At 42.6% G+C, this 14,179-nt stretch overlaps 1 protein-coding gene across 2 annotated transcripts in view; it reads right to left on the reverse strand.

Annotated features, from left to right (window-relative positions):
* grin2ca (glutamate receptor, ionotropic, N-methyl D-aspartate 2Ca) overlaps positions 1-14,179 on the reverse strand; it is a 154,840-nt gene that overhangs the window by 38,742 nt on the left and 101,919 nt on the right. For both annotated transcript variants that reach the window (XM_079564346.1, XM_079564347.1), the window contains exon 7: positions 4,340-4,551. In XM_079564346.1, the coding sequence (XP_079420472.1) occupies positions 4,340-4,551 (212 nt within the window). The remainder of the gene's footprint in view (positions 1-4,339; positions 4,552-14,179) is intronic.

Consider the following 14,179-nt stretch of genomic DNA (forward strand, 5'->3'; position numbering starts at 1 on the left):
TCTATTACTGGTTACTCTTTCACCACAGTAACGTATTAGTTCGGGTCAGTTCCTCTCTGTGCCTGTCTGACCAGCCCAGAGGAGAAGCTGTTGAACGTTACAGCATCAGACATTCGCCTTATTCTTCTTGTAATGTGCTTTACTGGCTCATGATTCTTCTCAGTGGCGTAAAGCTTCACTTTATGCTCCCATTTTGGACATAAATAGCGTAGTTACTGTCACTGCATTTATGCTTCTACTCCATATAATGTCCGGCATGCGTTATCCAAATTTGCCATCAGAGGGCGCTGGGAAATGTACCTGAACAGGAGATTAAGAGCTGGACCAAAACAATATGGCGCCATACGGGATGTTTTATACACCACACTCGCTGAAGTGTAGTTTAGGTAAAGCAGTAATGCAAATTGTTCAAATCACTGTTAAGAAGTTTAGCCGTTTGTTCAGCTTCACCTGTTCAGCTGTGTGCAGTAGCGTTAGCTCAACAGATTTTCATCTGTTTCGCTACATTCTCCCTCCCCCGTCCGCATGTTGCGGCTTCTACCGCGGGTCGCTGTGGCTGCAGCCAGAGCTGCGAGAGATCAGCCGATCCGCTCATGTAGCACACTCAGCAGAGGTGGACCCGCTCACAGTGCACACAGGGCGGGGACCGGCACCCGCAGCCCCCTCTCTGAGCCCCGGGCCTGAGCGGAGGCTGCCGAGGTGCGCTCAGACAGGACAGACAGCCTCGGACCCGGGCTCAGAGCACAGCGGCACAGGGAGACAGACAGCGGGGAGACAGTGGGTGCAGCAGCGATGAACCCGGTCTGTCGGGGCAATAGCGACGTATTGAAAGATTGGAAAGAAATTGCAAAAGTCAGCCAATAAAGCGCAAAGAAACGGAGCATTTGCAGCAGCAAAACGAAAACGTAGAACACATTTAACGCAATGGACTGCTCTAATTCTTACACAAAGCGAATAAAGTCATGAACGACGCGTTCTGCAACTTTATAAATGTTTAAAAGTGATCAGTGATGATGTTCATGAATTCATTTCATAGCTTATTTCCGTGTTTTGTCAAACTCCTCCTACCCCTTCGTCTGAAGTGTGCATCTGAAAAACGCTCACTTGAAGGGCTATGTGGCCTCTCCCTCAGCCCTTCCCCTCGCCGAAAAATAGAATTGGGACACGACACCCTTTCGTCTCTCGTGAACGCGCAAAACGAAGGGAAAGGGCTAAGCGAAGGGATAAATATTGAATGTGGAAAACCTGCTTGAGTTCACTGTAATAATGGAGGAAATAAATACAATATTACATGTGTTTACAGTGTTTTCAATCGCGTTAAAGCAGGGGGTACGCGACTTGTCACCCAAAGTTTCAGGGGGTGCATGGCTCCAAAAAGGTTTGGGAACCACTGGTCTATGGCAAACCAACTCTGACCTTCTCCGGAAAGTACTTTTTTACTTGATTTAAACCATTTCACTGCTCAAATTGCCATCCCCAGTCTCATTGACTGATATCAAGCTTGAACCCTCTCCATTGTTGCTAGTAGAGGATTACATGAACAATTCAAGCCTTATCTGTTTGCACATTTCTGCATCACACTGTCAGCCCTATAGCACTAACCATAGACAAACTGTGCAATAATCCGACATGCCTCCGAGACTCACCGGTCGCTCTCGTCACCTCCTCTCGTGGCTTCTCTCATTCCGGCCCATTGTGCGTAATGGCTAATGCTACGTCCGCTAATGACCGGCGATATCAGTGTCGAAGAGCCAGGATTGATGGCGCCTCCTAATCGCTGGCTCTAAATGATTCGCGCTCTCGTGGACCTTACATTTGCGGGATTGGGTCGGGGCCCGATAATGAGCGGTTCACCTCTGAGACGACATAAAGAAGAGCAGGGGGGATAATGGAGGAGGAAGAGGTGCTTAATCTCCAGGCTAATGGCACCGCGACTTACATGCAGAATCAATTAGAGAGGAGTGTTAACGCGACAGACGCGCGGGAGAGGGATTTGACGAAAGCGTGGTTTTAAACATTCCATTTTCTGTGAAACTGGCATTTATTTTTAGATTTTAACCATGTTATTGTGCCGTATCCTCATGAAAACAGTGCAAAATCCTTGGGCTTACTGTCAGATTACTAAATTTCACTTAGACACCAGGGACCTCATTTATAAAGCTCGCTACGCACAAAATGAGGTCAAAACTTTGCGTTGCCGCTCCTCTCCGCCAAAGATGGTATTTATAGAAAACAAACTGAACATGAAACAACGAGCACCTCCACAAAAACTATACGGCTGCTGTACGAGCTACGCATGGAAAGAAACGAGGGGAAGCCAGTTGGAGGAGGTCATGTTTGGGGCACTTTGGAAATAATTCATTAAATTTTCTTCTGAAATGACAAAAAATAGAATGAAATCACAATGTTTGTGTAAAACATTTTGTTTGTCTGTCTACTTTTGCAAAGCATAATCAGTTGTTTTGACTTGCTATAATGTGACTGGGCATTTGACCTAGATTATTTCACTTGTTCTGAGATCGTTGCAAAACATTTTGTCTTTATCTCAGATTAAAGTGACAGTCTGGAACTCTAAATGTATTACATATTCTATAAAATATGCAAAATCAACCACCTGGTCTTGCAAGTTGATGTTAAAGGGGCTAGATGTAAGTTAGCTATTTTATACTCACTACTGCCACCTCAGGTCATTCGTGTAACTGCACCTTCTATATTAAAGGAATAGGCCACCGTTTTTACATACTGAGATATGTTCTTACCTTAGCTTTGACGAGTTCTTTTGTACCTGTCTGATCTTCCCCCGTGCCTTCAATCACGTAAACACAGCGCAGACGGCGTTAGCATTTAGCCTCTCCCCCTCCTCTATAGCTCCAAAACAGGTCAAGATAGAAGCTACCAAGCTCTTCCACGTTTTCCCTATTTAAATATGGTTACGTGAAGTGTTACACTACAAAGTATAATGACACAAAATTAAACAATGTGGATTTTCTAAGCGGATAAAAGGGGGAACTATATTGTAAGGCGTAATAATACCAGGAGTAGTTCTAAATCCGCGCAGTAATCTTCACTTTACTGTGCGGATGCCAAATTACTCCTGGTATTATTACGCCTTACAATATAGTTCCCCCTTTTATCCGCTTAGAAAATCCACATTGTTTAATTTTGTGTAATTATACTTTGTAGTGGAACACTTCACGTAACCATATTTAAATAGGGAAAACGTGGAAGAGCTTGGTAGCTTCTATCTTGACCTGTTTTGGAGCTATAGTGGAGTGAGGGAGAGGCTAAATGCTAACGCCGTCTGCGCTGTGTTTACGTGATTGAAGGCACGGGGGAAGACCAGACAGGTCCTAAAGAACTCGTCAAAGCTAAGGTAAGAACATATCTCAGTATGTAAAAACGGTGGCCTATTCCTTTAAGCTTGTGCATGACGGCATTTCGGACCCGAAGTAGCACCTTTTTGAGTGACAGTGCAGGATTTTAGGCTTCTGGGCTCATTCTACACCTTAGGACATTGTTGGAACGTGTAGGGGGAGGAAAATACATTATTTTAACATTTTTAAACTCTGTATAGTCCCTTTAAGTAGACCTAAGTAATAATATAAACATTTATTTTCATCCCTCCCTCCTGGAGCTTGGCATCTAATTAGAGTCTAGTATCCTCCCGCGCTGACCAATGAGACGAGTTTTTCCTATGACCCAGCCTGGGAGGAGCTTGATCATTTACTTTTGAAAATTCTCTTCATGCTCTCCTCATTTTGCAAAGGGCTTTCTGGTTAAACATTGCTTTCTGTCAAATTTCACTCTTATCACTTTAATTTCTTTGCCAATGGAGTAAGACCATTTCCCCTTTTCCCATTTACTTTCTTATTTCAAGCGAGATTACCATAGAACTTGTTTGAAATGTCGTCATACAGGCAAAGTAAGCAGGATAAGAGTCTAAGTTAGTGACACTCAAAACAAGTTGAATATTCTAAATTTAAGTCCTTGCAACCCGTTCTTCATATTTACTTTGTGCAGTATAGACGAGCACCCATGGCTTTTAAACTGGGAGCAGGGATGAACTAATTTCTGCCTCATTCTACACAAACCTTGAGTCCACGTCCTGTGTGCACAATGAACAATGCATTTGGGTGAATTAAATGCCCCATAGAATTTATCAAGTGTGATTATAGGCAAAACCAAACCTCGCTACTTGGTAAATGAAATGAACAACCAGGAAGGAGGGGCTAAGGGACATTGCATCAAACTAAAAAAGCACAAGACGACGGTCAAGAGGTGTTGCAAAAAGCCAAACACCAGCTTCGTTTCCATGGATTTGCCATAAAAGTGAACTCACGCCTCTGTCTTGTTGGACTGCCTCCTGCACGGGACAGTGTTGCTCACGCAGGTCCCGGTGGCGGGGTCCACGGCCTCCACGATGACGAAGGGCCGCTCCTCCAGAGTGGCCACAGTCAGGTGTCGGTAATCGGACACAGGCTGCAGATACGAGCCGAACCGCGGCCACACCGGGTACCGCACCTGCAGGATGCCCATCTCATACGTGCCCACCTGGGGACAGACAGGACAGGCGGGTTAGACACAAGAAATATACAGGAATGTTGGGAGCACGACCTGTATATGTTTTGAACAGAATGTAATGTTTGAGTAAAGAATATGATATGACGAGATAAAAAACTGCATTTCTGGCACCAACCTTATTAGTCAACTACTCCACCAATAAAGCCACTGCTGCTTGTGGCATGAATCAAATGACTTAAACACACAAATAAAACTATGATACACTGCTATAATTGGCTAAATGTACTACTTTCATAGCAACTATCCAACTTGCAATCGTATCATAAAACAAACTGCAGGGCTGAAAGAAATAAAAATGAACACGATTTTTCTTTCTCCTATTGATAGAATAATTTATCAATCAATATTACTTTTTCATATTAACCTTTTACGTGGGGGATCCGCGTGTACAGCGTTTTTCACATTACAAATGCTGAGTAAACCACCACTCAAACAAAAAACAACCTCCCTCTCTCTTGGTACAGCTGTGTTTTTTTGCATTTGTAGTTTTTGTGTTCTACATTGTTTTGCTGGATACTTTTGTACATCTTTGCTGTGTTTTTGTGAGGTTCAGTGTTTTTTTTTTACTGCAAAGAGTCCATACTAGCCATGAAGGGCCCAGCTTTTTTAAATGTAAACAAACAGCGAGCTTATGAGCTAAAAACATTTGAGACCTACAAATTTCTTCTTCTGAAACACCGAAGAGGCACTAAGAGCCCCCACACCTGCAGCACAGGAATCATGGAAGGGACAAAGGAGAAGGTATTCAGAATAGGGTGAAAGACTGGATTGGAGTGAGCTGCGCAGGAGGAAGAGGAAGGATGAGGAGAAGGATCTGACCAGTGCGGGACACCACGCTCTGAAACAGGAAGACCCCAGAAGAGAAGCACTGAGGTTTCCTCTGGGTGCAGAGGTTGGTGCCATGTTGTTGGTCCGACAGCCCATTAGTCCGACATCTCATTATTCTGAAAATGTACCATTGAGCAGAGGTGCCATTAGTCCGAAATGTTTAACCCAGTTGTGTTGTGGATTAGAGAGCCATATACAACTACTGGCCCTAACCTTAAGTTCAGTGGACTCTTGCCTGAGCCTAATTTTGGGAAGGACAATTTCAGTTTTACATACGTTTTCGGAATAATGAGATGTCGGACTAATGGGTTGTCAGACCCCCAACGGTTTCCCCGACCTCCAAAAACATGCTGGTCAGGTTGGCCCACAGTGCGCTCAGCCACAGCGGCTCAGGGACTAACCCAACACCTGAACGAAACTGCACAACGACAAACAAACCACTTACTTACTTAAATGCTTTCCACTCCAGTATCATTTAAAGTTGAGCTACCTGAATCAAGCTAGTTGAGTAAAGTCTCTCAGTTGTTGCCACTCTGTGCTTCTCGCTCTCACAGACCCTCCACATCCCAATTGTTCACTTGAGTTCATGAGAAGCTTGTCTCAGCCTTAGTTCATAGCAAGGGCAGACCGCTATTGCTAACGCTGAGCTAATTTAGCCTCTCACTTCCTGGTTCGCGCTGTGCTGTATTTTCCCACACCGCATCGTACAGGGGTCAGTTTTTCTTTCATAAATGCCTCATTTACGATTACCACAGCTTTAACACACAACAATCTTCCCCTCTCCTTCAAACTCCTAAACTGGGTGCTGTTACTGTCAAAGAATTGGCTGTAAACTTGAGTTTGATCAAAGAGAGATTGTGATTTCAATTGAATTCTGATAAATTGCCCAACCCTGGATGCCTGTTTTACCATATGTGCTCCTAATAATCAGCCAAGACATAAAGAAAGTGACCAAATAAAGCCGCTGAAAGACAACCTCATGTGTTTAAACCTTAGTTTTGCAGCCTGTAGTCAAAGACCTGTCTGTTTCCATCAAAGCTATGAATCAGATCTGAGAAGCCCACTCACTGTAATGACGTGAGAGGTATTCTTCACCGGTATAAAATGTCTGTAATGTAATAAAAGCTTGCGTAACATCTCATTTGAGGTCAACGCTCGAGCCAAAAAACAACAGCGCATCAGAGTTTGTCGACGTTATCCTAACAATACTGATGAAGTCGCGAAAGTGCTTCCCTTTGCTCCACACCCCGTGAGATATCTGATGCACGAAAGCCGCTTAACTTTGCCATAGATGACAAATAAATCTCAATCCAGCGGCGGCACCTCCTGACTGTAAACTACGACGTCTCCGTTCCTCCGCGTCTGTATTCAAATCAGCTCCAGAGCGCCGCCCGAATGAAAAAGATTTTCGGAATCATGAGGGGAAACACGTTGCCGGCAACATCACGAAGAGCCCGAGCACATTCTCCCGCACATCTGGGAAACAAAGCTCTCAAACGGGATGAAGGTTTAATCAAGGAAACGGTTTCAAGGCCACTTATGGGAGAAAGAGCCGTGACCTGTTTTGATGCAGATTTGTGTTTGATTCGATATGTGGGGAAAGGAGCTGGAACCATTTGACTTATTGCATCAAAAGGAAGCGAGGTCAGTAGGGATGCGCTAAGTCAGTGTTGTTGCCGTTATAATTAAATACCGTTCTCTCAAATTGAATTGTTCAGGATATTTGCATGCATATTTCAAATCTGTTCGACGCAAGTGTCATCACGGCTGTGCTCAAGAGTCGTTGGTTCACAGATGTTTTCTGTCATTGTGCGGATGTGAAGAAGGTGGAAACGTTGCCCCACAGCAAGAAGGTCCCATGTTTCTCATCATTATGGCGCTAGCAAAACTACACGCTTTACCTATTCTATACAAGGACATAGTTTGTGCTGCAAGTTCCAGTGGACATACATTTCTGTGATTAGGGCTGGGTACCATTAAACGGTACCTACTTGGTACCGACCGAAAAGCTTCTGTACTTTTTTTCTCCAGACGTCAATATATGATTCGCAGTGAGTCTAAAAAAAAGCCTGAACTCATGAGCAGCTTCAGCGCACATGTTTTCCTAAAGCAAAGCAAAGCCCTGCAGAGCCTGAAGTTACTGCTGTTGTTACTAAACTCCAGCCGCACCAAATGGCTCCACCGGAGGATAAGATCAAAGATTGTTTGTCAAGAAAGTTAGCACTCACTCTGCATTAACCATTAACCATTAAACAGTTTCGGTAAATTATTAGTGACAGAGTGAGCGCTCTCACTACTGTATGTAACAGATCTCTGACGTGTGAAGTGCTTTCACTTTGTCAAACAGCTTTTCACCACCGCGTGTGGAATGAATGAAGAAAAAACTCTTTGGTAACGTTCTTTGCGTCTATTTGCAACTTTCCACTTGACGGTATTTGATTGACTTGTGTCGTGTGAAAAGTGCAACACAAATAAGCTTCCACTCCATGCCCTTTCAAAAATCTCAGTCTTAAAAACCTGAGAAACACCTCCTGCAAAGTCAACAAGCAACACCTTTATAAAGGTGAGAGAAGTTATAAAGTCTGCTCTGAATGATGGGGGATTTTGAGAAAATCTTTGCATTTGTGTGACGAGTTATTTGGAAAGTGAATTTGCATCTGTAGTCGAAACTTTGCTGTGAGCAGTGTTGAGCAGTTTGTTTGTAATTTATGATTATTGTTTTGCAGCTGAGCCTACACTTCATGCCCAGGACAAAAATCCCCTCGTAGGACAATAAAGTTTATCTTGTTTATCTCATCTTTGGAACAGAAAGTAGGAGTGGTTGGCAAGTATAGGGCCTTGACGCCTGTACTTTGCATGTTCTCCTCAAGTGACCTTCAAGACACTCAAGCCAATCACCAAACAACAGGAGGTCTGTCTAAACTAATACATGCCTTTCAGTTATGTGACCTTTATTGTTATGGTGGCCATTTTGAATACTGAAGTAGCATTATGTAGTATTGTACTCGTAATCAAGAAGATAACAGTAAAAACTCGGCCCCAGAGAAGCACATTTATGTGAAGAAAGCAGTAAGTCAGTGTTGAAGATGTTAGCATGCTACCGGTTAGCATTTAGCTTCAACAACGCAGTTCTGACTTGAACCACACTCCAAACCTTAGCTAAACATGTGACGGGGTCAGAGCTGAGCTGTTACTGTAGTATTTCCTCAGTGTTCATAGATGTGAGCCACACATGTGTTTATTGTGTTGAAGCCACTGACAGTTGATTGAATCAACTGCCAATGGTAGACAGTTGCTAACCGGTAGCATGCTAACGTCTTGATCATCTTAAACGCTGACTGAGACTGAGACTCTGTTGACATGACAAACTATAAAAATCCTCTTTGATGAGATAGTTTAGCCTGCATAATGCTACTTTGGTATTCAAAATGGCTGCCAGTACTATCATTGGAAATGCATGTATGTCATATTTTTTCCAGTTCCAATGTCACAACTGCAGTTACTTCTTCCGTCAATAGGTTTAGATTAATTGTTGTATTTTGTTCTGTACTTTTCCTTATTCCAAGTAAAACGATCCATTACCTGCTATCTCTCCTTCTTGAGCATTTGCCCTCACATTACGATGCCACTGTATTCTCTAGAAAAATGTCCTATTGATTGGAATGCGGCTCGGGTTGTACAAACATTTGTCCTGCGTCTTGATGCTGAGATTTGCCTTTGCCAAAAGCACACTGCGTTTTAATGGATGAGTGTATCGTGTCGTCGCAGTTCGAGATGTAAATCGATCGGCTCCGGTGCCAGTTTTTACGGACACAAAAGACGTCCCTGAGAAGGACACGCTTCAGATCAGATCCAAGTCCTTTGTGGTTTCACAGAGCAACAATGAAGAGAGACAGACACACCTGGAAATGTCCCAGAATGAAACACTACTTTACTGCAGTCCCACATAAAAACGGGTACGTGAGCAGATTAGTTTAGATATTGCTCATTGTACTTGTGCGTGTGCAGTGGATCAGGGCAAGCGAGGCAACTGTGGTTCTTGAACAATTACATTTAAAGGCACAACTTGTACTCATACTGTTTCCATCAATGCAACATGCAACTAATGACCAGCGACACAGAAACCTATTAAACCTATTAATTTTCATATCTGCCTTTAGTCCATGGAGACGAGCTGGAGACGTCACCACTTCAAAGTTTCAAGTTCATTTGTTTTACGCTTTTCAATGGTAACAATATCTGTGATAAGATAAATGCTAGTATTTTATTCTATGTGGGAGAAATGTTACACGTGTGTGGCTTTAAGGGCAGGGTCTGTATGATTTTTGTGTGTGTGAATATATACATATATAAATGTGATCAATATCGGTGTCCCCAGTAGGGTTGGGTGATAAATCGAACCAATACGATTAATTCATGCTTTTTAAAACTGACCATGTGAAAATTGGCTAAATCATAAAATCGTGTCCGCCGCTCCATGTCCCCCTCACGTGCACTGTGCTGCCAGTTTAGCTGCGTGTCAGACGCTCCGTAGCGACTGTGGAGAACCCAGCGACTTTTTAGCGATCTCTGCAGCCTCACAAAGGCCGCGTGTGGTGTTTTTGTTGTGCGCAATCAGTTTTCTCCACTAAAACAAAGTTTCCCGGGTCTGATCCTTTCAGCCCTGTCAATATCCCACTAGTGCGGAGACAAACATGGCAGAGGTGCTGAAACATATAACCCCGCCCCTTTCCCCTTGAGTCTCCACGGAAACAGCTGTCAATCACAGCAGAGCTCAAGGGAATGAGAAGTTTTACTTTTGAGAGCACACAAGGAATATTTATCTATAGAAATAGATAATAATAATTATTATTATAATAATTTTAAATGGGCACAATTGTAGGCTATATTAACCTAAATATAAATGAGCAGGACAGAGTAGTTTTCTTCATAATGAAAGATCAGGAGACCTTTTAAGGAAGTAATCGTCCAAACTGAGTAAAAAAAAAGAAATCGAGATTTAATTTTTTGGCCATATCGCCCAGCCCTAGTCCCCAGATATAGAGGTAATGCTTGGTTTCAATAATAATGTTGACTTATTCACTATAAGTTTGCGAGGTGGCAGGTTGTTGAGGGCTGATTCTTCAGATCACATATACAATCGCTGGCACATTAAAATGATTGTCTGGGGGTTCGTTAAGGAAATTTCAAAAGATTTGCCAATTTTGCAGTATTTTTGGAGTACTTAACAAGTGTTCAAATAACTATCTAGTGACATAACACTATTAAAAATCATCTTGGGGACCAGAGGATATATGGTCGAGGGCCCCCGCTTCTGATGTCGCCTACATCTGTTTTACGTGATGGATAATTCGATAATTGTCCAATTAGAAAAGGTTCTGAAGGTTCTTAGCTTTCAAATGAGGAATGGCATGTTTGTGTCCTTATGTGCAGCTTAAAAGGAACAGGCCACCGTTTTTCTATGCTGAGATATGTTCTTGCCTGAGCTTAGATGAGTTGATACGTAGAAGAGTGTCGTAGCTTCCAACTTCACCCCCGTTTGGAGCCATAGGGATATGCTGGAAGAGGCCAAATGCTAACAACATCTTTGGTCGATGTGCGTGACTGAGCGCACGCACAAAGACCAGACAGGTACACATCAACTCGTCTAAGCTCAGATGAGAACATATCTCAGTATGTAAAAACAGTGGCCTGTTCCTTTAAGGCAGGGGTGTCCAAACTTTTTCCATGGGGGGCCGCATATTGAAGCGTACACGGGGTGAAGGGCTGTAGATTGGTAGTTGGTGCCGCAAAACCTTCGACTAGCAGAAGTTTAAATTGTGCCCCATACCTCTATTCAAGCTTAAAACCTTCATGCCAGCTCAGTCTCACAGTAAAATGTTAGTTGTTCGGTTAGAATTGTATATAATTATTACATTTCAGATAAAAAGGTCCATCTCTGGTGATGTCTGAGGGCCGCATTTGGCCCCCGGGCCGCACTTTGGACACCCCTGCTTTAAGGCAACCTATATTCAGCTGTAGTATCTTTTATTAAACCACTGAGAGTCAATCCTACGAACATTGTCTTTAAAACAGACACCGTTCAGAACTATAATAATGTAAAATAGATCACACTCTGCCTTGATTTTCATATTTTGGGCGTAGCGCGGCTCTTATATTTCACTCCGCTCCGTGAAAACGGCTCGTCTTCACTCACAAACCTGGAATGGCTCTGCTGAGATGGAGTAAAGCAAAAATCACTCGAATCACTCAAGGAACCGTTTCCGCGGTGCGCGAGGGCCAGACTGACAAATGTTGTTTACAGCTATCACGTCTAGGTCATAAAAATTCAAACAGCTTTTAAGAACCTTCTATAAAATCATATGTATTTATTCATACAGGAGGAGGGGGGAAAGCCACAGAGATACTCCAGAAAGAGGCCGGTATCAAATCCAACTCCCCCTGGTTCACTTTAACAATTACAGAGGCGGTAATCCAGGGTGCAATTTCCATTCACAGCCAAGTTCAACCTCACAGCAGAGACAGACCGGCAGTTTGATTTTGAAATAGTAAAAGAAAATACATTTCTCTTAGTCATTATTGATTGACAGAACTGGAAGAAACACATAAAACAACATACAACAAACGAAAGTTGCTTCATACTTTATATTGTTCACTAATATGCCTATGCCTAATATGCCTAAAATTGCCTTTTACTGTAATTGATTAATTTTATGTTGATGTTTTTATTGCTTCTATTTCCTTGTATTTATGCAACTGTGAAGCACTTTGAATTGCCTTGTGTATGAATTGTGCTCTACAAATAAACTTGCCTTGCCTAATATTACTAATATATGTCATGGTGACATGTAAAAGGGCAGCAACCTCCCTCTCTCTTGGTACAGCTGTGTTTTTTTGCCTTTTTCTGTGAGCTGCATTTGCAGTTTCTGTGTTCCACAATGGTTTACTGGATGCTTTTGTGTTTCGTTGCCGTGTTTTTGTGGGGTTCGGTGGATTTTTTTTCTGCAAAGAGTCCATAATGGTCCTGAAGAAAGCAGTGTTTTAATAGTAAACAGCTACCTTATCAGCTAAACCCATTTGAGACCTACAAATGTCTTCTTCTGAGACACTGAGGAGGCACCAAGAGCCCCTACACCTACAGCACAGTGGCGGCGTCACAAGAGGAGCTACAGGAAACATGGAAGGGACAAACGAGGAGGTATCCAGCTAAGCCACACATGCCTTCTATTATTCTGGCTAATGGACGTTCACTGGAGAATAAAACAGACTAACTGCTAAGCTCTCCCCAGAAGACGGTGAAAGACTGTAGTGGGGCGGAGGGAGCTGCGCAGGAGGAAGAGGAAAGAGGAGGAGGAGCTGACCAGTGCAGGACACCACGCTCTGAAACAGGAGGCGCTGCACTGTTTCAGAGGAGGACTGAAGGCAGCCAAGCCAGGTTTCCTCCAGGTGCTACGGTTTCCTCGACCTCCAAAAACATGCTGTAAGTGCTTTATTTGTCATTGTACAAATAAAACACTTACTTATGTTAATTATTGTGCTGAGATCTGGGGCAGTACACACAAAACGGCCCTAAATCCACTAGTCACTCTCTAAAAAAGGGCAGTTTGAATAATAAACAACGCTGGTTACAGAGATCATACCATTAATCATTCAGTCAGAAATAATATAAATTTAGGATTTGATTGATTGATTTTTTTTTGAACAGTTCTGTTCAAAGCCAGAACCAAACAATTACCAGCAATCACTCAAAATCAGATAATCGAGAAGGAAACACAATGCAATCTAAGGCGCTTGTATTGTATAACAAAAGATGGAAATACAAGACCAAAAAAGCTTCGTGTAACCGTTTTGGGTGGGGGGAAAAAATAGATTCAAGATACATTAAAGGATCAGTATCATGCAATTTTAGCCATTCCGAAGTAAAGTATAGGCATATATATGATATATTATACCTCTACCACTATGGAACACTATTTTTTGTGATAAATATAAGTATTTTCTGGAGGTATTTTTCAAACCCGAAAGACACAACGCTTCGATTAAGTTCCGCTCCGCCCCCTCTCTCCGCTCATACAACTTTACTGTAGAAGAAATAAAAATACCACAGCAATAAGTGAAGTTACTTCACAATGCAGTTAAAAGGAGTTGACGTCTGCAACACAGCTTTTTTTTTCTCCGTGACATTATGGTTAGGTGAGAAAAAGAACAGGCGTGTCCAGAGTAGGTTAGAAAGAGCTCCTTCTTCACAACTTTTGGTGCAAACATGACATCTGTTGAGACGCTCAGGGGGTGTGTTTGTTTTCTCCGCAGGGGCAGCGTGGACAACTTAGTCGTTTTCCAGCAGAGGGCGGAGCAGCTGCTCAGACAGCAAGATTCAGGAGGATTGCTTAGAACTGTGGGAATGAAGTCAAAAAAACACTTTGGTTTTTGACAAGGAAATAGCAAAACAACATAGGTAAAAGTTCCAAAAAGTCAATTTTGCATGATAATGGCCCTTTAAGAAGTTAAACGATGTCAATCTATGCACCAATTTAACTCAAAGAAATGACATTTGCTAAAGACTGTATGTCAATCATGAGAATTAAAAGTAGAAAGTTCACAAGTATTTATTTGAATGCAGCTGTTGAAGGAACTTGATATGTATTTTGTAAAGTGGGGGTGGGATTATACAAGTATTTACTTTCCTCCCACTCCCATTCGGACTTGTCATTTCATGTCTTTTTGTGGATTGGCAAAATGGATGTACAATAATGCTTCATTCATTCATTCA

This window comes from Gobius niger (assembly GCF_951799975.1).
Source record: "Gobius niger genome assembly, chromosome: 10".
In the NCBI taxonomy this organism is placed as follows: domain Eukaryota; kingdom Metazoa; phylum Chordata; class Actinopteri; order Gobiiformes; family Gobiidae; genus Gobius; species Gobius niger.